The sequence below is a fragment of the Odocoileus virginianus genome, chromosome 9, assembly GCF_023699985.2.
Source record: "Odocoileus virginianus isolate 20LAN1187 ecotype Illinois chromosome 9, Ovbor_1.2, whole genome shotgun sequence".
NCBI classification, from domain to species: domain Eukaryota; kingdom Metazoa; phylum Chordata; class Mammalia; order Artiodactyla; family Cervidae; genus Odocoileus; species Odocoileus virginianus.
In genome coordinates, this window is record NC_069682.1 from 57879130 (window position 1) to 57903179 (window position 24050).

Genomic DNA, 24050 nt, shown 5'->3' on the forward strand with positions numbered 1-24050 from the left:
TTCAGGCATTGAGGGGCAGGTGTGGAAAAGTCAGTTTCTCTGTCTCTCTTCGTCCCTAATTCTGTTCACTGGAGGCAACTGCAGCAACCAGCCTGTACACGCACCCCGCCTTTCTTTCTAAATTCACAAACTAGCACATTAGAATGCTGCTTTTCACCTCACTTTTTCACTGAATAATAGATCTTGGTAACTTTTCTGCCTTGCATGTACACAGCTCCCTCGTTCCTAATGTCTGGGCAGCGGTTGGTCTGTGGGTTTATGTAGGGCATCCTTTCCAGGCAACGTCTGGCCTGTTGCTATCATAGCTGGGCAGCCGTGCCCGTTCCTGCTTATGCTTCCCTGTGAATACCTGCAAACACATCAGTAGATGCCTCTTGGAAATTGATCCCAGGATCACAAATTGCACATTTAAAACTTTGATGAGCTTGTCAAACTGCTCTAGAAAGGGGTTGTGAGGCTAAGTGTTCTGTAAGCCCAATTTTTGTTGTTCAGTTGCTCAGTTGTGTCCGACTCTTTGTGACCCTGTGGACTGCAGCACGCCAGGCTTCTCTATCCTTCACTATCTCTCTGAGTTTGTTCAGACTCATGTTCACTGAGTCGGTGATGCCATCCTACCATCTCGTCCTCTGTCGTCCCCTTCTCCTCCTGCCTTCAGTCTTTCCTAGCATCAGGGTCTTTTCCAACAAGTTGGCTCTTCACATCAGGTGGCCAAAGTATTGGAGCTTTAGCTTCAGCATCAGCCCTACCAGTAAATATTCAGGGTTAATTTCTTTTAGGATAGACTGGTTTGATCTCCTTGCTGTCCAAGGGACTCTCAAGAGTCTTCTCCAACACCACAGTTCAAAAGCATCAATTCTTTGGCACTCAGCCTTCTTTATGGTCCAACTCTCACATCCATACATGGCTACTGGAAAAACCATAGCTTTGAGTAGAAGGACCTTTGTCGGCGCAGTGATGTCTCTGCTTTTTAATACACTGCCTATGTTTGTCATAGCTTTTCTTCCAAGGAGCAAGCATTTTACAGACATGGAAATTGGTTTTTAAATTGGAAGCTTATCCAAGGCCCCATCATTGTAGTTGGTGGTAAGGCTGGGCTCCTCACCAGGTCTGTGCCCGGCTCTGGGGCCTCAGGGGACAGGAGAGGGTTTGTGGGGACCCTGTGCTCTTCCGGTGAGCCGCCCCCGACCAGGTCTCCTCTGTCCCCCTGTGGCAGCTTTACCAGATCCATCCATTCCACAGCCAGCAGATGTGGGTCATTGACATGGTGTGTCTGCACAACATGAACCTGGTGGCCATTGCGTCCACAGACCAGAAGATAGGTGAGTCCCCGCTGCTCCCCAGGCCTGCGCCCGGCCTCTGGGAGCCATGCATTTGCACTTGGAGAGATCTGTCGCGCAGCCAACCATGAGCTGGACTGGAGTCCCCTGGGAGGACTGCTGAGTGGTGACTAGTGAGGCTGCTCACCATCGCCAGAGATGACCGCCACCCCCCCCGCCCCCGGCCTGGGACACGGGTTTGGGTTCCCATGCGGGCCTCCTCCTCTGTCTCTTCCCCAGAGTTCTTTGATATCAGTAGCCACAAATGTGCCCGGGTCTTCACCTTCACTGATCTGGACAGCTGCGTCCTGACCATGAACTACTGGTGAGAATCCTGGGAGAGCGCTGCAGGGTCTTGGCAGCAGCCGCATCACTCAGTGGGTCTGGGGTCTCCAGAAAGCCTCTCTGGAAGCAGCTCTGGAGTGACCCCACCCTCTGCACCTATGTCCTCTTTCCCCCAAGCCGCTCCTCTTTCGGGCCCCTCTTCGGGGTCACTCAGACCGCAGAGTCGTCGTCAGCTCCTCTTCCTTTCCCTCCCGCACCGGGTCAGCCGTCAAAGCTGGCCTGTCCTGCTGTGGCCTGAGGGCTCTGAGCACATCATGGCCCATCAGTAGGGTGACCTGGCAAAGAGCAGCTGAAGGACTAGGCAGCCGTTTACTTTGCTTTTTTAAAAATGTGCTGATTTCTCTTGGACCTGGTTCCCTGATGGTCTGGATCCGGGTGGCTGGGCCCATGTTTGTTGGCTGTTGGGGTCCAGGCTGGAAAGCTGTGTGGGCTCTGCCCTCGCTCCTGGGGTGGAGGAGGGCCTCAGAAGCCAGGGAGGGGTGGGCGGTGGTGCCAGATGTGCTTAGCTGCTCTGCAGTCTCCTCTGTCTCCCTGTTCCCAGGTCGGACTATCACAGGGCTGTGTTCTGCTATGGGGACACCAAAGGCAATGTCATCATCTTCACCTCTGACGACGTGACCGCCGGGCTCTTCAACCCCCGAGTCCTCCCCAGGACCTCCAAATGGGGTAGGGAGACGTGGGGAGTCGGAAGAGATGGTCCTGTCCTGGGAACTCCTCCCCGTCCCATCATTGGGGAGGTGGTACACCCGTGTGCTCAGCTCAGAACCATCTATAGGGGGTAGGGGATGGGGGACAGCGGGGCAGGGACAGGACTGAGGAGACGGGCAGTCTCTCTGAAGGTGGGAAGTTGTGCCTGTGAGGGCTGGTTTGGGGGCTGAAGCAGGGAGTTTTCAGAACCCTCCTCATCCCAGGGAGAGAAAGCCTGTGGCAGCTGTGTGACCCCTCTGGGCCTTGGGACAAGGGCATGCTTCCTCCATCGTGTGAGCAGAGTTCTGCTCCCCGTGGCTGGGAGCTGCCTGTGGGTGGGCAGTGGGGCGGAGCTGAGAGGCTGCCCTGAAGGTGGGCTCTGCAGGTCCCGGAGGAAAGCCCAGCTCCCCAGCATGAACCAGCACGTGACCTTCACCGAGCCCTCGGGGGCTGAGCTCATCACCTCCTGCAGTTCACCTGCGCCAGGAGGGGCTGATGTCACCGTCTGTTAAGGGAGGAGCAGGGAAGACTGAAGGGGGTGAAGGCTTGCACAGGCCCCACAGTGATGACTGAGATCCCAGGCAGGCAGTCTGCCCCAGAGCTGGCACTTGAACCTCTTGCTGGGCTGTATCTCAAGCCGACTAAATGCTGGAGGGTGCTGTTTGGGGATGCTCTGCCAAGTGGCAAGGGATCCCACAGCCTCGGAGCCTGGGGCTGTCCGGGGCTTGTCTGGACTGGACCCTGGCCAGGATTGAGGCTTCGACCCACAGTGTCAGTTCTCCAGGACACTCCACATCCATCTAGCGGAGGCAGAGGCCACTAGGGGTCCCAGCTCCCAGGAACACTGACTCCCCTCCATCCAGGACTCCAGAGCGGCTGCTTGGGCTTCCAGTCAGAGTTTCTGAGGAGGACTCTCTCCAGGGGCTCCCAGGCCTTGGTGACACCTCCTGCCTAGCTTGTTGGGCAGCATCCACCACTGGCCATGCAGAAGACGGGTCCTGTCCTGGACGCAGAAGGGGTCTGGCACCCCATGTGCCTGCCTCATCAGCCTCTACCCCTGGTGCCCACCCTGCCCTGAGCCAGCCCACCCTGGTCACTCTATGCCACCTTGCAGATTGGCACAGGAAACTGTGGAGGTCTTTGAGCTGAGTGGTGGACAGGAAATTGGAAGGGAGGTAGATGAGACTGGAGTGTTGGACGGGAGTCTTTCCACGCCACATGCTGCCTGGAGGCTGGGGACAGATAAGAAGGGGCATCCAGCAGTGTGTTGACTTGGGAGGGGCTGGACAGACCAGCTCTGTGTGACCTGGACCCCGTTGCTTAACCTCTCTGTGCCTCAGTTCCCTTATTTGAATGGGGATGAACACATTCAGTTCATGGATTTGCTAGAAGGTGGAAGGAGAGAAAGTGGAGGGGCAGGGCTGTGCTCACCACACATGCTCCAGACATGCTTGCTTTACGACGCATGCATGCAACTTCTTCTTGGAACTTGTATTTGCCAGACAAGATGGGGCCTGTAGTTTGAAGCAGAATGACAAACTCCCAAATGACTGTTTTCAGAATGAATAAGAGCCCAGGATCTCAGTTCATTCTCTGCCCCTGCAGAGTCCGAGCTCTCTAATGGAGACTCAACAGGGGAGAGTTAAGTCTCTAAAATCTGGCTCCAGCTCAGCCAGGGGCTGACAGGGGGATTCTGGGCAGCGGTGTTTATCGGCTCGGGTCTGTTTTCTGGGTGCCAAGTTTAGTGTCTGCACTGAACTTGCCAGGACACAGGGAGGCTTGAGCGAGCCTTTGTATGGGAATGCCTTTTGAGATGCTTGGGAGTTGCAAACCAGCTCAAGGGGTCTTGCTTTTGAGGTCTTGTTTGTCCTACAAATGGGAAGACCTGGTGACCTGGGCCTTGATTTTCTCCCCTATCAGATAACTGGACCAACGTTTCTACCCAGAAACTTCTAAGTGAGAAGTCCCCTATATATAGAAGTTACCGGCTGAAGGTAAGGGGGCTCTTTCCTCGGCTGTTTCCATGGTAACTAGCTGTACACATGTACCACTCAGAAATAAACACAGCAGGTGGATCTGCCCTTGGGTCTGTGGCGTTGGGCACTGGTCCCCGGGGAAGGGAGGGGTGGAGGCACCTGCTGGATCCCGCCCGGCTCTTTCTGCAGAATCCCCAGGCGAGGCTGGTCTCTCTCACCACCTTCCTTGCTCAGACACGCCCCTCCTGGTGGCTTCTCACCATTGCCCAATTCCTTTCTCCACATGGTGCTTTCTGCATTCAGCAACTTCAAGAAAGATGAGCTAGAAATATAGTCAGGTCACTCCTTTGCTCAAAATCCCAGTAGCTGTCCTGTTTGAACAAAGTCTCAAGTGCACCCACGACCAGGACAGGAAGGGCCTGGCCCCTGGCTTGTTTCTGGTCTTGCTGTCTATCCCGCTTCTCCTCCCTCTGCCACAGAAGTGCCAGCAAACTTTGCTTTTCTCTGAGTACGGAGCCCTTCCCTGCAGGGCCTGACACGTGCCGCTCCTTCAGGCTACCATGTTCTCCCCCACTCACTGTACGTACCCCTCTACTTCCTTCAGGTCCCACCCAACCAGCCTAGCACAGCCCTGCTCGCCATCCGCCTCTGCCTTCATCCCCTCACTGCAGCGCTGATAGCAGTTGTCCCCAACCTGGCATGAGGGAATGGTTTCATGGAAGACAGTTTTTCCATGGACTGGGGTGGGGGATGGTTTCAGGGTGATTCAAGCGCATTACATTTATTGTGCACTTTATTTCTATTATTGTTACATCAGCTCCACCTCAGATCATTAGGCATTAGATCCTGGAGGTTGGGTACCCCCTGGCATATAGGATTATGGCACCTGTTACAATGATTGTTTTTCTCCCATACCTCTGAGCTGTTCTGTGACATGAGTTGGCTTTCCTACAATTCAACTCAATCCTAACACTGTCTACCCAAAGATAGTGTCAGACCCTGCAGGTTAAGGGTCCCATGAGACTGCCCTTCACTTCTGATGCCAAGGGCAAGTTCAGGTTGTCACCTGTGCTTCTGACCCACCAGCATAAATGAGGTTTCCATGACCCGCCTCCTTGGGTTTGATTAATTTGCCAGAGCAGCTCACAGAACTTGGAGAAACGTTTCACTTTACTAGATCACTGTTTTGTTTTTTTTAATGAAAAGATGTAATTTAGGAGCATCCAGGTGGCAGAGATGCAGAAGGCACGGCAGAAGGTGGGTGGAGCTCCCACCCCTGTCTGGGTCCCCAGTCTCCTTGTACATTTTCTCCAACCCAGAAGCTTTCTGAACTCTGTCCTTTTGGGTTTCTATGGTGGCTTCGTTACATAGGCATGATTGATCGCTTCGCCAGTCGTTGGTAATCAAATCATCCTCCAGCCTTCACTGTGACAGGCACTTGGTGAAACAGCACGTGTGAAACCCAGCTGTGCCTGACGACCCCTCCAGTCACCTTGCCCATTCTTGTCCTGGAGAGGAAAATCTCCCAACTGGAGGGCCAAGCATGGGGCCGACCTCAGAGTGCATCCAGCCAGGCCATGCCCTTGGCCTGTGGGTTGCAGCCTTTTTTTCCACCCAAGTTGCACCAGATAACATCCTCGTGTTCTGCATACCTCGTCCTGACAAACACGAGGGGGGTGTGGGGGAGCCGGGAAGCACTGGCTCCCTGTCAAATAGGGATGAGGGGGGATGACAGGGACTGTGCACTAGGCAGACTTGGATCCATCCTTCCTCCCACCTTGGGATGGGGCCACAGAGAATGGTATTAGTATGCACTTGACCTAGCCTGTCCTCTAATCTATAAACAAGAGTTCACGTGACAGGAGATTTCAGTGCTTCTCACCTGTTCCATGGACAACTGGTGGCCATACTGTCCTGGTCACATGACCTGGGCTAGAACTGCGGGGCCGGAGCACTTTGTTGAAGGCACTAGACTCGGGATCTCCTAGCCCCTCCAGCCCCCGATACCTGCCAGTTTCTGGGAGCTGGGCCTAGACGAGGTGGGGCTGGGCCTGGACGACTGTGTTTCAGTTGGGTCTCCCACCACCACCGCTCTCTTTCCAGGCTCTCCACCTCAACTGGTGTCAACAGGTCAAGTTCATCCCCCAGCTGAACCTGGTGGCTTCCTGTTCAGCCATTGACAAGTCCTCTCTGGTGCTGACAGTGTTGCCATCCAAAGTCCCAGAGAGCCTCAAGTAAGGGGCACCCACTTCCAGGCAGAGGTGGTGGGTCTGGGAGGGGGTGGGTGGTGACACTGACCCTGGGATGCCGGCTTCACTTTAGCCACACGTGGCCATCCCTGCTGAGAGGTGGCCTGCCTCCAGAACAGTGGAATCTCCTGTGGGCAGTATAGAGGCCTGTGGGTCAGGCTGGGTACGAAGCATCACTGTGTGTCCTAAGAACCAACAGTGGGCTGTGGTGGTTGGAATGTGGGCTCTGGAGTCTGTTTTTTGTTTTTTTAAATTGAGATGGTCAGTTTTAAAAATTAACGTATAATATTATATTAAGTTTCAAAAAAAATATTAAGTTCAGGTGTGCCATAGAATGATTTGATACTCATATATAATTTGTGAGGGCTTCCCTGGTGGTTCAGTCAGTAAAGAATCCTCCTGCAGTGTGGGAGACCTGGGTTCGATTCCTGGGTTGGGAAGATCCCCTGGAGGAGGGCATGGCAACTCACTCCAGTGTTCTTGCCTGGAGAATCCCATGGACAGAGGAGCCTGGCATGCTACAGTCCATGGGGTCCCAAAGAGTGGCACGTGACTGAGGGACTAAACACGTATATTGTGAAATGATCACAGTCTAGTTAACATCTATCACCACACACAGTTACACATTTCTTTTTTCCTTTCCTGTGATGAGAACTTTTATGGAGTCTGGTTTTAATCATTCTGGCGTTGCCACCAGCAGCAAAAATATAAGGTCTCTTTTATCCACCAATCTATACACAAAATTCAGCACAAAGGCTGGCACATCGTATGAAACAGTCAGAAAAATGTTTCCTGAGTGAAGGGATGAATGTGAGTTGCTTCATTTCTGTGAACCTCAGTTTCCTCCTGTTGTCAAAGGGGATGATAACAGCCCTTCACTTACCTCAAGGCTTACGTGAGTGAGTGCCGTACATGGCCTGTGTTCAGTAGTTGGCCACACTAATTCTTTGGAGATGGTTCTAATATATTTCCTTCATTTTTGATTGCTTTACCCCAGAGGGAATATTTTCTTCTGCTGTCTCTTTTTATTTTTTGAAAATCAACTGTTAGGAATTACCTGGTGGTCCAGTGGTTAGGGTTCCACGATTTCACTGCTGAAGGTCCAGGTTTCATCCACGACTGGACAGCTAAGATCCCACAAGCTGCATTGTGCAGCCAAGAAAATAAAATCAACTGTTAGTCACACAGGTACATGTATATATGTAAAAAAGATTCAAACATAAATGAATCTGGAATCTTGTGGGGCCCCCTCCCCATCCCCTTATCCAATCCTCAAGTCCTGGAACTAACTCTAGGCTGGAGGAGGGGAGCATATCCTTGAGGTGTTGGGGAGGCTTCCGTCTTGCTTTTTGTGCTTTGAGGGGAGTGGTGTGGTGGCATTTTGCTTGGAGCTGGTTTGTCGGTTTGGTTCCTCTGATTTGGTGGGAGTATTACCTCGTCTTGGTGATCTGTCTTTCATTCAGCTTCTTGTTTTATTGGGTCTCAATGGCAGGAGGCTGTCACGGGGATTACCGCGTTGTGGCCACGAGGACCTCGGTGGCTGGCCCTGCCGCCTTTCCACTCCAGCCACATTGGCTCCCTCGTGGTTCCAGCATGTTCCTGCCCCCAGGCCTTTGCATTGCTCCTCTCTGCCTGTTTTTTTGTTTTTTAAACATTTTTCCTTTTATGAAAGATTTTAAACACATAGAAGTAGAGAAATAGTATAATGCTTTCTAAATTTGATCCCTAGGTTGAGAAGATCCCCTTAAGAAGAGAATGGCTACCCACTCCAGTATTCTTGGCTGGAAAATCTCATAGACAGGAACCTAGTGGGCTACAATCCATGGGGTTGCAAAGAGTTGGACACAACTGAGCAACTAACACTTTAATATTCCTAGCACTAGTCCAAGTTAATCTTTACCCAAGTGTCTCGAAAACATCTTTTTATTATGATTTGGAATTAGATATGGGCAAGGTTCTAGGACGGTTCTGAGCAGAGGAGTGGTGTGGTCTGACATGCGGAGCATCTTTCTGGCTGCTCTGTTTCAAGTCGTGGTCGTGGTGGTATTAGTCGCTAAGTTGTGTCCAACTCTTGTGAACCCATAGACTGTAGCCTGCCAGGCTCCTCTGCTCATGGGATTCTCTAGGCAAGAATACTGGAGTGGGTTGCCATTTCCTTCTCCAGGGGATCTTCCTGACCCAGGAATCGAACCCGTGTCTCCTGCATTGCAGGCAGATTCTTTACCAACTGAGCTAAGAGGGAAGCCATATATGGGCAGGAGGGGAAATAAGGACACAATTGTATTAATTCAGGGTACACATGATAGTGGCCTGGAGTCTGCCAGGAGTGGAAATCGAGATATATTTTAGAGGTGGATTGCAGAATATATAGTTATACACATGTGCACAAACCCCATTTCATGTGTGAGTGCAGTACACACCCTTGCCAGCAGGTGGCACCATTGACTGCTCTTGTTCGGTCTCTCAGTAGTGTCCAATGCTGCGAGCCCATGGACTGCAGCACGCCAGGCTTCCCTGCCCATCACCAACTCCCGGAACTTTCTCAAACTCATGTCCATTGAGTCCGTGATGCCTTACAATCATCTCTTTCTCTGTCATCTTCTTCTCCTCTTGCCTTTAATCTTTCCCAGCATCAGGGTTTTTCTAGTGAGTTAGGTGATGCCTTCTTCGGGCATGGCCTTTGCAGGTGGGGCCGGCACTGTCAACTCAAATTCTGCCTCTGGAGTGGCCTTGTGGACTTCTTCCCTGAGTCCCACCCTGACCTTTCAATCTCTTCTCCACACAGCAGTCTCCTGCAAACCTGGTCTCCTCCAGCTGTCTGTTTATTTCCCTGCAGGACTTGCCATGATGTGTATATGCCCACTTCCTTGTCTCTCTATTCTTTACTCACTCAGGTGGTTGTCCTCTAGAAGGGAAGCTGCAGTGAAGGCAGGAGCATCCTGTCTGCTCATCCTGGAAGGACATAGGAACTGGGAAACTTTCGTTGAATAAATGGATGAATCAGCCTGAAATAATTTCTAGTAACATTTTGTGACAGTTCTTCCAGAATATTTCTTTGCACACATATGCATGGAGGGAGACATATGTGGTTTGACAATGCGGATGTTTCATATGCTTTTCTTGAACTTTTGAGTTTTAGAGGAATCCTTCTGGCTGTGGAGTAGGGAGCACAGGGAAGTGGGAGAAAGGCAGGAGGTTAAGAGCCCCCCACCCAAGGAGGCTGATACAGAAGTGAAGGGGGCCTGGTCCCTGGTGGGATGTGGGCAAAGAGGATTTGGGGCCTGGCTGAATAATGGGAATTCAGGGGAGGGAGCCTCTATGGTGATAACTAGGCTTAGGCCCCTGGGTAGTGGCAGAGGAGCAGTTCAGGGCCCAGTTTGGTTGAGAACATGCTGGAGTTGAGTTTATTTACTTATGGCTGTGCTGGGTCTTTGTTGCTGTGTGCAGGCGTTCTCCAGTTGCTGCGAGTGGGGGCTACTCTTCATTGCGGTGCGGCAGCATCTCGTAGCGGGGGCTTCTCTTGTTGCAGAGTACAAGCTCTAGTACACGGGCTTCAGTAGTTTCAGCACATGGGCTCAGTAGTTGTGGCGCATGGGCTTAGTCATTCCACAGCATGTGGGGTCTTCCTGGACTGGGCATCGACCCGTACCCCGTGCGTCGTCAGGAGGATTCTTATCCACTGTGCCACCAGTAATGGCCTGGAGTTGAGTTTTGAAGGGAGAGTTTGAGTAGAAAGAGTTGCTGGGGCAGGATGTGTGGACATGAGGGAACAGCACACACAAAGGCACAGAGCTTCTAGGGCTCTGGGGCCTGTGAGGCCGTTGGGCTTGACTTTCTCCCTGACCTTCCTGGAACCCCTGCCTGGGCCAACCTGCCCTCCTGAGCACCCCCTGAACCCCCCTACCCTCCAGCCCTACCACACCTCTTCCTTTCCTGGGGCTCTGGTTTTGAGCCTCCTTCCTCTTCCTGTCACGCCCACGCTGGGTCTGAGTCCCGACACCCCGCCCCCACCCCCCCACCCCCCTCCTTGGCCAGGCTCCTTCTTTCCAAGTCCTCATCGTGGCTGCTGACAGTCTTCAGGGCTGTGTGAGGGGCCCAGTGACTCACAAGACAGCACCCCGCACGGGGACCAGCAGGCAGCAGGAACTTTATTCTCTCCCCTGAGCCTTTGGGTTTGCGTCCTGGGTGGGAGGACCCTCATCCCGGGAGAGTGAAGGTGCCGATGGAGTGAAGTCTCCTGCTCAGGGGGCTGCTCTCACCTTCACATGCAGATGGGGGTGGGCGTCTCTTCCAGGCGCCGCTGGTTCCCGATGAGCTGGGGGCTGCAGGGTGAGCCCAGGGCAGGGTCCCAGGGTAGCGACTTGTCCCTGTAACCCCCACCCCCACGGCCCTGCCTCCAGCTCCTCCCACCCCAGGCTCAGAAGCTCCCCCAAGGCCACTGGTCCCAGCCTGCCTCCTTTGCTGTTGTAGGGTTTCAGTGCTGAATTTGAGAAAAGGGATTCTTTGCTTCGATTACTGCCCAGGAAAGAACGTCCTGGGTAAGTAACCTTTGTATCACATGGAAGGTGCTGGTCTGGCAGAACTAGGCTGAGGGCTGCTGAGGGTGTGGGACCCATCAGAGCTGTGGGGGAGGCCTCATGGTGCCTGGCCTCTGGCCGCTCCAGTGCCTGCTCGTGGGCACCTGGGGTGGAGTGGTGACACAGGCTTGCTTGGCTTGGTGGTGGAGGGGATGGGGCGGGGAGGGCACGGATGCGTTGTGACAATAGCTATCGTCTGCCAATCCTGGCTGGAGTCTGAGGCCTGCCCAGGACAAGGTCCCAGCACAAGCCCCTAGTGGCTGATACCCGATTTTCAACTCTAGTGACTGGCGGCTATGACCCCCTCATCCGCCTGTGGAACCCCTTCTTCTCAAGAAAGCCTGTGTGGATGATGAAGGGGCATCAGACTTCGGTGACACACATCGTTGTGAACAACAAGGACAACAGCATCCTTCTCAGCGTCTCCAAGGACAAGGTGTCACCCTCGGGGAGCCCAGCTCTGACACCCCCCTGCCCATAGTTCCTGTTTCCCAAAGATGCTGGCCCATGGATAGTGAGCTAGCTCAGCCAGCCAGGGGGCTGCCAGTTGGCAGGGGCCTGAGGCTCAGGGAGTGGGACCTCCCTGCCCATGGTTCCACCCCTGGCTGAAGGCCTAGAGGAGGGTACCCCAAGTGGCACCATGGGTCTCTGACCACCTCTCCCCCCACCACAATAGAGGCCTGAGCCCAGCTATGAGCTGCTCACCAGAGCTGTTTCCATCTACCCCAGCCTGGGTACTTAATTTGTGGTCCTGGGCGGGGCCCTTCGCTTAACTGGGCCTGTCTCCTCATCCAGAGAATGGCTGTTGAGGGGTTTAGAGGAGGGCAGGTGGTAAAGGAGCAGTGGCCTGACTGGCACATAGTAGGTGTACAACACAGGTGAGCCTTTCCCCTCCCCCAGACCCAGACTTGCTGCCCTCAGCTAGCTCTCCCAGTGACCTCTCTTGGCTCCCCTGGCTGTCAGGGCCAGACTGGACCTTTTTCAAATGCCTGAGATCCTCTGCTCAGGTCTTACTCTGCTCCTCTGAACTATGGGTTCAGGGTCTCTCCCCACCTACTGGGGATTGCACATCAACAGTCGCAGGTGTCTTCCTGCAGGGGACAAGGTTGTGTCTTCTGGGACTCGGTAGATCAGGAGCAGGCAGGGCCCTTGGGTCACCAGGACATGCTCCCCAGCACACCCCACACTTGTTATTGTCTGGAATGCTGCTGGCAGTGCTGGGAGCTGGGCATCGTCACCTCTGATGAAGACTCTGAGGCTGGAGGGGTGGGGAAACAGAAACAGACACTCACGGTCAGTGATGAGCAGAGCCAGGATGTGGATGGGGTCTGTGGGTTCAAGCCTCTGCCCTATCCAGCTTGCTGCCGATGCCCCCAGGTGAGGAGTGTTCTGCAGGGACTTCCACAGGCCCCTCTGGGGACACTTCCTCAACCTGGGAGGAACCCAGGGGGACAGGCTGGCCTTTTGGGCCCCTATGTTGGCAGTTCTGTCTGTGCCCCGCCTGGCTTTACTGGAGGGAGGCCGGGGTCGGAGCTGAGTGTCTGGGGTTGGGGCACGGGAGGCCTGGTGAGGGCTCCATCCTCAGCTGATGAGCAGCAGGTGCTCAAGCAGGATAGACACCTTGGGAGGAGGAAACTGGGAGTAGTGTGTATTGCTCAGCTTCTTCATTTGACCATAAGCAAGAACTGATTCTGAAGCTGAAACTCCAATACTTTGGCCACCTGATGCAAAGAACTGACTCATTTGAAGAGACCCTGATGCTGGGAATGATTGAAGGCAGGAGGAGAAGGGGATGACAGAGGATGAGATGGTTGGATGGCATCACTGACTCAATGGACATGAGTTTGAGTAAACTTCGGGAGTTGGTGGTGGACAGGGAAGACTGGCGTGCTGCAGTCCATGGGGTTGCAAAGAGTCGGACATGACTGAGCAACTGAACTGAGCGACTGAACTGAACCTGAACTGAACGATGTCTCTGGGCTTCCCAGGTGGAGCTAGTGGTAAAGAACCCGCCTGCCAATGCAGGAGATGTAAGGGATGCGGGTTTGATCCCTAGATAAGGAAGATCCCATAGAGGAAGGCAAGGCAATCCACTCCAGTATTCTTGCCGGGGATACCCAATGGACGGAGGAGCCTGGCAGGCTACAGTCCGTGGGGTCGCAGAGAGACAGACATAACTGAGTGACTAAGCACACATGCACGGTGTCTCTGTCATAGGCTTGTGGTCTGTGGCAGTGACTTAGCACGGTGGCTGTGCTCCCAGGAGCACCTCCAGGCCTTGGGCCAGCCACATCCCTGGGGACCCACTCTTGACCTCCCTGCCGATTTCCCACCCCCAGAATATTCGTGTGTGGGACATGCAAGACTACCAATGCCTTCAGTCCTTCTGCGGGAAGCATTTTGCCCTGGGACATTGCCCCATCACCAGCATCTACTTCCACAGAGAGGACAGCTCGCTCATCTGCAGCACCTATTCAGTGAGTGCTGTGCGGGAGGGAGGTGGGCCGTGGCTGCACAAGGAGGGGGGGGGCCACGGCCATGGTCTCTGACCCACGGGACACCGAGGGGTGGTCACATCCTGACCTGACCGAGACTGCTTTATGTCATGAGGACAAAGCCGCTGGGCTCCGTGGCCTGGCCCTCAAAGCGCTGTCCCCTGCGATTTCCTGGAGGGCCATTTCTAGACCCCCAGCAGTCACCCTCTATGTTGCTCTTGCTGATCTCTTGACCTTTGTCTCCTCCAGTCTCTCCTTCTGGAAGCCCACCTTGACCCCCAGGCCAGGTTAGAAGCCTTCACTCCAAGCTCCCTTGCCTGCCCTCCATCACAGCCCTTATGACTGTCAGGGTTACATGACTGTCTTTCCTGCCAAATCATGAACCCCAGGAGGGCAGGGCCCACACCCACACCCGAGCAGTCCCTCTGAAGGCGAGAACCTGGAGGGACCTACCGTGAAGCCTGTCTGTGAGCCATGACTTAGCTGGTGCCCATGTGAGGTCTGCCCTGAACCCCTCAGGACGGGGCAGCCTGGGAGAAGCACAAGGGGCTGACTGTCCAGGGTGCTGGTTGGGGAGGGCTGTGACCAGATGGAGGTTAGGGGGCTACAGGGATGCTTGGCAGCCAGTAGAAGAGGTTCGTCCCAGAAAGGGAGACGAGGGTGTCATCTGTGGTTGAGAGGAATTGGTAGCTCTACATGGCTCTTCTTCCCTCTGTTGGCAGGTGACACACAGTGTCCTTGTGCCCTTGGCTGACTCCCCCAGATGGCAGGTGTCCTGAGAAGGGAGTGGGTGGGTTCCTTCCCCTCTGCTGAGTGTCAGGACAGCTGTCAGCGCTTGTTGAATTCAACAGACCTTTGAAGTCCATTTCAAAGCAGAGAGTATATTAATTAGGCACTGGCCCATCCCTCAATGAACTCATGGGGGAGTAGCATAACAGATAATTTTAATAGAAAATGCTGTGCATTATGATGTAGATGTGGGCTGGGTGCTTCATGGAGCACAGAGAAAGGATCCTGAGCCTGGTTGGAGGCTAAGGCAGTCAGGGAAGGCTTCCTGGATGAGGGGACACCAGATCGAGGCCTTGTGCTTTTCAGAAGTTATTAAAGGGACCTTGGACTTGGGCTTTGGGGTTGTAGGAGCTCTAGGGTTTGGAAGCTCTGATCTCAGGAAGTGGGGGCTTGGAGTTGGGGTGAGGTATCCGCAAGCCTGCATGCACTTGAGGATGTCTTGGTGTCTTGGTTTACTGGAAGTTTCTCCCTGGGGCCAGTCACTGACAGAGGGCCCTTCTGCCTGCCCAGCCGTCTGCCCCTCTGCCCCTGCAGATTGGAATCCTGAAAGGGTACCTGGAGACACACGGGCCTGGGAGAGCAGAGGAGAAGACCACGACCTACAGCACGCCCCTGTGCGCTGTTCTCTACAGCAAGGTTTTCAAGCAGGTCAGCGGGCAGCAGCCCGTCTCCAGGGCTGGCAGCAGGCACCGGGGGTGGGCTGGGGCAGCGCTCTGAGAGCGTGCGTGGTGGTACGGAGCAGTGGGAGGTCGGCAAGCAGCCGTCTTGCACCGGGGTCGCCCTGGGGAAGACCGGAGCACCACCAAGTGGACTTTGGGTCACCAAACTCCTCTGAGCCTGTGTGCCCCTGGCTGCCACCCCAGGTCAGTTCTGGATGGGCAGCCTTCTTTCCATTGTGTGTGATGGGACACAGGGTGTGGGCTGCTCTTTGAGGATCCTGGGGTGGGTGTTGCTCCTGGAGGTCATTTCCAGGGAAACAGTGGTTCGACTTTGTTATGGAAGGGGGAGGGAGGCCCAGGCTGTGGTCCTGAGCAGAGATCTCTGCATTGGGCAGAGCAACTGAGCGTGTAGATTCTGACACGTGGGGACAGGAAGGGCTCCTAGGCCCTCTGCCCCCTCCCACTGGTACCCATTTCCTGGCCCGGGCTCTGGGTAGGGTGGCTCTGTCGGCTGCAATGTGGCCTTGGCAGTGGGAGGCCAGCGCTTACCTCTTTGGGTTTTCCTCTCGTTCTGGCTCCTGGCACCACCTCTCCTCATACCTTAGGGCTCCTCAATGCCCTTAGACAGTTAAAAAAAAAAATCCCCCTTGTCCAGCTTTTCTAGATGTTCTCAATGGGAAGGTTAGTCATCATCACAGTCGTGATGTTGGTTCAAGTGGGGTGACCTATCTTTACCCAACATTTCCCTGCTTAGGGAGTCGTCAGTGTATTTCCTGTTGTTTTTTTCCTATCCTCCATTGTTAATGCTTTTTTAGTAAGTGTCTTTTCTGGATTAGATATGATTTTCTCTGGAAAGACTCTGATAAATTCCATTTCAGAGTTAAAGGGGATTTCACCAGAGCGGTTCCTTCTAAAAGAACCATGCCAGTTTGCACAGGGCAGAGGAAGGCCTGTTTTCAAGAGAGGGTTGTCCTGCAGCAGGAGGGCCCAGAGTGCCTGTCTTCTCAGCACATTGAGTGGTGGCCGGGCTCCCAGCAGTCATGCCAGCTGGCGGCTGCCCTTGGGAGTGGGGGCCTTCCCCTCCCCAGGACCCCGGCTGTGTGCTCCCCCGCAGGTGGTAAGCGGCTGTCTGAGCGGCATGGTGAGTGTGTGGGAGGTCGTGACGGGCAGGAGGCTGATGGAGTTCTCAGTGACGGGGGACCAGCAAGTGGAGCTGACCGCCATGTCCCTGGATGAGTCAGAGGGGTGCCTGCTCACGGGCCTGCGTGACGGCACCGTGAAGATGTGGAACTACAGTGTTGGCGAATGCCTGCTGACCTTCCCCAACGCGGACCAGTTAGAGGTCAGTCTGGCCCATCAGCTGGGGCCGGGGGGCCCCTCACAGCTCCTGTGACCCCAGCACGTGCTATTTTCATGTCTCCCCGAAAGGCTGTGCACACAGACTCCCTGGCATTGTGCCTTCCTGAGCCTTTGTGCATGAAATGAAGATAGTTGAGACTTCCCTGAAGGTCCAGTGGTTAAGACTTCACCTTCCATTGCAGGGGGAGGGGCTTTGGTCCTTGGTGGGGGAGCCAAGATCCCACATGCCTTGAGGTCAAAAAAACCAAGACATGAAACAGAAACAGTATGGTAACAAATTCAATAAAGACAAAAAATGGTCCACATAAAAAAAAATCTTAAATAAAATGAAGATAGATAATAGGGCCTCTCCTCCACAGACGTTCTTCAGATGTCAGCTACTCTTGCTCTTTTAGTGTGTTAGCACTACTCATCTTATATCTTGGGAGGATTTTCCCAGGTGGCTCAGTGGTAAGGAATCCACCTGCCAATGCAGGAGACTCAGGAGGTCCTGGGTCAGTGGGTTCGATCCCTGGGTCAGGAAGATCCCCTGAAATAGAAAATGGCAAACTGCTCTGGTGTTTTTGCTTGGGGAATTTCACGGACAGAGGAGCCTGGTGGGCTGCGGTCCGTGGTGTCGGAAAGAGACATGACCGAGCAACCGAGCACACAGGCACCCTGCATCTTAGGGCTTTAGGTGGCATTGTTGGCAGTGGGGTCATGTGATTCAGAGCCACCCATACCCCTGTTTGGGAAATGCCCGCCAGGGTGGTGAGGAAGGTCTCTGTGTGTGGCAAAGTGCAAAACCAGCAGTTCCTCTTTGGGACTTGAGCCTATTACAAGCTTGTGACACAGTTCTTTAAGAAACTCAGAAGGAGCACTTGGCCAAGAAGCCAGGGATTAGGGGCTGGTCCAAATCCTATTCCCTGGTGGCTCAGACGGTAAAGCATCTGCCTGCAATGCGGGAGACCCGTGTTCGATCCCCTGGTCGGGAAGATCCACTGGAGAAGGAAATGGCAACCCACTCTAGTACTCTTGCCTGGAAAATTCCATGGCTGGAGGAGTCTGGTGGGCTACAGTCCATGGGGCTGCAAAGAGCTGGACACGACTGAGTGACTTCACTTTCACTTTCCGGATCCTATGACTCAGTTGTGTGACCTTAGCCAGGCTTGACCTTGGCTTCCCTCCTGTCCCCTATAAGATGGACATGGACACTTGCCCAACCTGCCACCTCCAAGTCCATCACATGGGTAACGGGATGTGAGAGCACTCTGAAAAAAAATATGGTGGTTTCACTGCTAGGGAAAGTCTCAGCATCATGGAGAATTTGGATTTCTTGCTTGGTTTGGTTAGGAAGACACTTGGAGCCTGGGGCCATTTTCTCTAAGGTACCTTAGAGTTCTGTTTCCTTTCCTCTTCAATAGATTAGTGGGATTGTCCACATGAACAAAGTGTTCTACACGACTGGATGGAGTAAGAGAATCACTTATTACACGTGAGTAGCCAGGGCGCAGGGCTTCCCTGATTTGGCTCAGACAGTAAAGAATCTGCCTGCAATGTAGGAGACCTGAATTCGATCCCTTGGATGGGAAGATCTTCTGGAGAAGGAAAAGGCAACCCACTCCAGTAGTCTCGCCTGGAGAATTCCATGGACAGAGGAGCCTGGCGGGCTACAGTCCATAGGGTTGCAAAGAGTTGGACACGACTGAGCGAGGAAATCACCACCACCAGCCAGGGTGCATGTGGGAGGTGAGGGCAGCTGACCCTTCTCTCTTTACTAAAGATGGGTTCCTCCATCCCTAACTTTGCTGGCGGTTGGAACACCAAGCAGGAAGTTAGTGCCGGGTGAGGTTTACTGCTTCGTCCTCTCATCTATCCACTTATTTATCACTCCATGAGGCCAATAGGCTTTGTACTAGGTGCTAGGAATAGATATAAGCAAGAACATGAAGTCTCCATCCTCCTGGAACTCAGACACTAATCAAATAACTTAATTTATAATGATAGTCTGCTCAGTGCTATGAAAAAAAAAATACAGACTTCTATGGGGAGGGGACGAAACCTGATCTAGTGTCAGGGGCCATCAGAAAAGAGTCATCCGAGGTGACATGGATGGAGTGGGATCTGAAGAGTGAGCAAGAGAGGTCTTAGTGAAGCAGTGAGGGGCTGGGGACAGGAGCGACATTATAGGCAGAGGAGTAGCAAGTGTAGGGTCCCATCCTCTTCAGAGAGCCTTTCTAGAGTCATGGTTTCCCCTTCTTTCAGCCTGAGGTCTTACTCAGGTGTCAGAATGGAGCGAATCCGTAAGACTAATGTATGTGAAGCCCCTAGGACCAGACCCTTACAGCAGGCACATAGCAGATGCTCAGTTAATGCGGTCAGCAGGGCAGAGCTCCAACTCTGCTCTACACCTCCCCTGGAGGGGTCCTCCTCTGGGTCAGTGCTTGGGATCCTAGAGACTTAGATGTTCTTCTCCCAGGCTACCAATAAAGCTGAGTGCTCCACCCTCCTGCCTCCGGGCACATGTGCAGGTTCCACAAGATCAAGCCGGTGCTCTTATGCTACCACTGGCAGACCTTCCACACGGAGGATGTTCTGAGCATGGCCAAGTACCAGAACCAGTTCATCGCCACCTCCTCCTACAATGGGGACATCCTGTTCTGGAACATCAGCACCTTCAGGCCCATCCTCAATTTCAACGCCTCTCAGAGCCCCTTGCCCTTGCTGCCCAAGAGGGTAGGGTCAGCAGAAGCATGCTGTTCTCTTCGCGCTCTCTCAGCTGTGGGCCAGAACCATGTAGGGCTGGGGGGGTGGGTCAGGGACACCCTGGGAGTTGGAAGGGAGTGATAGTGACTTGTTCTGAAGGAGTTTGGGAGCTAGGGAGGTAGGTGGTAGTTTTTATAATTATCCTCACTTGACAGATGAGGAAACAGGCACAGAGAGGTTAAGTATCTCTCCTGAGGTCACACAGCCATCAAGTAATAGATCCAAATCCAGGCTGTCTGACTCCAGAGCCTTGTGGCTCTAGTCCTATTCTTCCGAGGAGATTACTGTCTCCTTGAAGGTGGCTCACACTGACCCATCGCTACTGCAGATTATTGCTCTGGGCTCACTGGGCTCTTGGTAGGACATGGGAAGCCCCCACGGTCTCTGAATGACTGTATCTTTGCAGATTAAAGCTGGAAGGGGCCTTCAGGGTCACCCTGTCCAGTAGTTTTCCAAACTTGTGGAGAGAGACTTGGAGGCTATTACAGCAGCTTCTCCAGAATGCTTCAGCTTTTTGTCTATTTTACACTTTGGAGTTTCCCTTCAGACTAAAAACTACTTCAAAAATACTTGGAAAGCACTGTCCACTTACAGATGCGGAGACTGAGTCCTTCATGGGCACTGTCCCCTGCCTGTGGGTGCCCCGGGGACAGGCTTCTAAGCTCTGGTTCAATACCATTAACAGTACAGGGTTTCTGGGAAGCAAGTCCAATGCACCCGGAGGGCCCCGTGGTGTTGGCATTGGGCAGGGAGGCCTCCCTTCCATCCAGGACGCAGCAGCGCCTCACGGGGCTCCCTCCCATGCACAGGTGAAGGATGTGGACGACTGTGTGTTCGATAGCCACAGGCCCAGCAAGCCCTGCGTCGAGCAGGAGAAGTGGGCTTACAAACCGCACCCGCAGCCCCCGGGCCTCAGCACGAAGGCCACAGTAGACGCCAACCCGCGGCGGAACCTGATGTCAGCGCCTCCAGTGATGAGACACCCCAGAGACAAGGAGCCGGCAAAGCCAGTGCCCTTGAAGGTAGCTGCCCTGTGTCCCCACCATCCGAAGAGGCGCCTTGGCCAGGCCCGGGTGGGGTCCCTTCCGTTTAGGCCCATGGCTGCCTCGGGCCTGGGCCCAGTCTCTTCTAGGAGCACGGCCAGTACAGACCTAGTGTCCGCAGGCTCAGGGTCAAGGGTACAGCTGAGGTTAAAGCCTTTTTCTGTCCTTGGGCTCTCATCACCCAGGCAGAGATGAGCCACCATGCCCCCTGCCCCAGAGAACGAGCTGTGGGGGTCTGAAGCCCAGAGGCAGCCACTACTTCCCTCCTTCTCTGAGTCCTGGCCTCTGCCCCAGGTTAACCTTCTCAGGCTTGTCTGACAGCCCTGTTTTGGAGTGGGGGAGTTGGAAGGAGGAGCAGGGGTCAGCTATTCTCTCCTGCTGACCCAACATGCATTGGCCTCTGACCCTTAGCCATGAAAACCGTGATCTCCAGTGAGGGGCTTAAGGGACCAGTCAGATTGTCTCGGTACCTGCAGTCTGATTCCCATTCCAGGGAGATGGGCAGACCCAGAGGGCTTGTGAGGCACAGGGCAGTCTGCACCTCAACCCACACGACCTGCTGGATACATGCACACCTGTCACTCTGAGGCTCTCAGACCATCCTTGAAGTGTCAGGGTTGCATAACTACATACACACCCCTTGATCCTCACCTCTAGCCACAGTGTCTTTCCCAGGATGAAGGAGGGGGCTTCCCCAAAGCCAACTGTGCTCTCTGCCCAGAGAGCAACGCTGCCGGTAACTTAAACCAGAGCTTCTCCAGTGTCGGAGTGTCTTTATGCCCAGGATCCTTTGGACACCCAGCTGTATCTTTTGGGGTGGGGTGTCCACTCTTTCAGCATTTGCCTCTGTCTCTGTTCCCCAAAGATTGTCTCAAGCTGAACTGAGAGGTCCATTTATTTTTTTTCCAGAAACCTCTCAGTGCTAACAGCCTCAGTCAGTCAAGATTATCCCTTGGCAGATACTTAACTCTCAAAGAGGTTGAAAGGAAAAAAGCAGACTTCCAGAAGAAGATGTTGCTGCAGTCCAATGCATCGGTGGAGAAGGTTGGTCATGCTCAGGCAGGGGCTGGGTTGTGAGCCAGGGGCTGGGCAGTTGGGTTGCAGACTGGAGATGTGGCACCTGGGGGTCTGCGGGCCCAGCCTCATTCTCCCAGGACCTGGAGAGGCCTGTTGGAGATGATGGCAGTGCTCAGGATCTTGGCAATGGGGCTGCCATTTGAGGGGTGTCCCCAGTGTTGGGGGGCTGTCTAGGGAGGGGAGCAGTGTTCCTTCCTGGTAAGGGGGCTGGACTGGGAAGTAGGAGATGTGGCATTTTCAGAACCCACTGGTGAAATGCCCTGCTGAATTTTGCGTGACACGTGAGTGCGGACCGGGTTATCTCTGTTCTTCCTCCTCCTGTACCTTCCTCCTTTCTGAGCTTGGACACATCTCCGTTTGCTGTCAACCCTGGGTAAGGTGACCTCTAAGGCCCCTTCCAGGTTTAATCTGAAATAATAGGGTAATTCTATATGGGCCTCCTAGGTTCCTACCATGAGCCCAGTGAGAATGTAATTAATAGCTGTAAGTTGCAGCAGGACTGCTCCACGGCCCAGCTTCTGGGACTCAAGAACAGGGGAGCAGTGTCCTGTGGGACTGGGTCCTGTGGAATGGAGCAGAGAGCCACCAGTGGCTGGACCTTCTCTCCTTCAGGTTCTGAATGTGCTCTCCTCTGTTTTAAAAAAATGGCTTAAAAAAACCCTCCAAAACTTAAAAAAGTAGTATTGGTTAAAAAAAATAGAAATATGTGTAAAGCAAAAAATAAAAGGTCCGTGTTTCTCACTGTGTACTCCATCTCATCCCCCAACAGCAGTAGTCACAATCACTGCTAACAGGCTGGTTTAGCTTTGTCTTTTTTTTTTTAAGGGGAGTGATGTTAAATTATATAGCTATGTGTATTTGCTTTTTAAATTTAACTATACTATATTATAGATATGTTTTCTCATTAGTAATTTGGATTCCGCTTAATTCCAGGGATGGGGTCGCACAGAGTCGGACATGACTGAAGTGACAGCAGTAGCAGTATCCCTTTATTAGGTTAAAAAATTATTTTCTTAAATTTCCATTTCTTTAATAGTACATGAATCTGCATTTGTCCTCACACTAAGCCAGTTCTAGACATCATCCTTGTCTTCATTTCTGCCAGTCTGGTAGGTGGAAAATAGCATTGTCTTTTGTTGTTGTTTGTTTGTTTTTTTTTTGGAAGTTACATTGATTTTATTTTTTTTCCATTTATTTTTATTAGTTGGAGGCTAATTACTTTACAAAAAGCATTGTCTTTTGATATTCCTTTGGTTATTTGTGATGTTGACGTTTTTGTTAATTTGTTAGACATTTGCATTTCTTCAGTGGAATAAATGTATATTCATATCCTTTTCCATTCTTTTTTGTGTTAATTTCTTGGAGCGGTCTATATGTTCTGGAAATGAATCCTTTGCCTGTTGTGTCTTGGAAATATTTTCACCTCATCAGCCTTCATGGTGTCACACTGAGGTTTTAACTTTTTTTTAAATTAGGTAATTAGTTTTATTTTTGGTTGCTCTGTGCACAGGCCTTTCTCTAGATGCGGTGAGCAGAGGCTACTCTTTGCTGAGGTGCACAGGCTTCTCATTGCGTTGGCTTCTCTTATTGCACAGCATGGGCGCTAGGGCACGCGGCTTCAGTAGTTACGACTCATGGGGACTAGAGCGCGGGCTTAGTAGTTGTGGCACATGGGCTGAGTTGCTCCGTGGCATGTATAATCTTCCTGGACTAGGGATAGAACCCTGGCATTTCACTGTACAAATATATCAAGGGGAATGAGTTTGTTTTCTACATCATTCTGAGTTGAGTACAGGTCTTTAGAAAATCTTGTTTGCGCCTTTGGACAAATCAAACTTGTATGTCTTCATTTGGTAACCATTCATCAATCTATTATGATGTGTCAGGCAGTGTTGTATGGGATAAAGTCGTGAACAAAAAAGATACAAATCCCAGTCCTTGGGGAGCTCATAATCTGGCCAAAAGTTCCTGGTCACCAACTAGGTAGGTAAGGTGGTATTGCATCACTGTTCTCACTGGGCGACCAGGCGGGTGTGGCTCCCTGCCCCGGCGTCTCCGCACTGTGCCACAGGGGAGCTCCGGCCTGCAGCATCCCTGAGCGGGTTCCCCTCTCTCGCACAGATAATCTTCTTACAGACCAGGCCCCGCCTGCCTCACTCGGCGGCCCTGCTGAGCAGCTGCATGGACGGTCACATCTATGCCTGGTCCGTCCACGGGAGCGGAGGCCTGCTGGGCAAGTTCCCTGTGGATGTTGTAGACAAGGCGGACGTGGTTGTGGGTGCCATGGCCACGGATCAGAATGACTGGATTCTTGTTACAGGGGATTGCAAAGGATGCATCAAGGTGAGGAAGAACTGGCGTTGGGATCGAGGGGCTGGCATGAGCCAAGCTCTGGCCACCTCTTTGCCATCTGTGGTCCTTGCCTAGTCCCTACGCCCTCTGGGCACTTGTTTCACTTGTGACGCAGTGGGTGGTGGGTTGGGTTACCTCAGAGTCCCCTCCTGCCCTTGTGGGCCCAGGGAAGTGAGGGAGGGCTTGGTCAGGAGGCCCCCTGCCCAGAAGCCTTCCTATGGTCCTGTGCTTTAGAATTCTCTTCCTGCTACTCCCTCACCCCCAGCTGTGCATCTGATCTGTGATCAGCTGTCTCAGCAGCTGATTTTGTGTTTTGTGGTGATGTGAGGTGTGACTGTCCCGTCCTTGGGTCGGTCACACTCTCCCTGTATGCTAGCTAAA

The 24050-nt window shown here is 53.1% G+C and overlaps 1 protein-coding gene across 1 annotated transcript in view; it reads left to right on the plus strand.

The window, feature by feature from the left end:
• EFCAB8 (EF-hand calcium binding domain 8) overlaps positions 1–24050 on the plus strand; it is a 50689-nt gene that overhangs the window by 15850 nt on the left and 10789 nt on the right. The window contains exons 7-21 of the mRNA XM_020902512.2: positions 1214–1319; positions 1557–1641; positions 2203–2327; positions 4269–4342; positions 6428–6558; positions 11044–11111; positions 11435–11586; positions 13490–13627; positions 14969–15082; positions 16208–16435; positions 17856–17926; positions 18963–19167; positions 20007–20219; positions 21150–21284; positions 23439–23660. Of these exons, the coding sequence (XP_020758171.2) occupies positions 1214–1319; positions 1557–1641; positions 2203–2327; positions 4269–4342; positions 6428–6558; positions 11044–11111; positions 11435–11586; positions 13490–13627; positions 14969–15082; positions 16208–16435; positions 17856–17926; positions 18963–19167; positions 20007–20219; positions 21150–21284; positions 23439–23660 (2067 nt within the window). The remainder of the gene's footprint in view (positions 1–1213; positions 1320–1556; positions 1642–2202; positions 2328–4268; positions 4343–6427; positions 6559–11043; positions 11112–11434; positions 11587–13489; positions 13628–14968; positions 15083–16207; positions 16436–17855; positions 17927–18962; positions 19168–20006; positions 20220–21149; positions 21285–23438; positions 23661–24050) is intronic.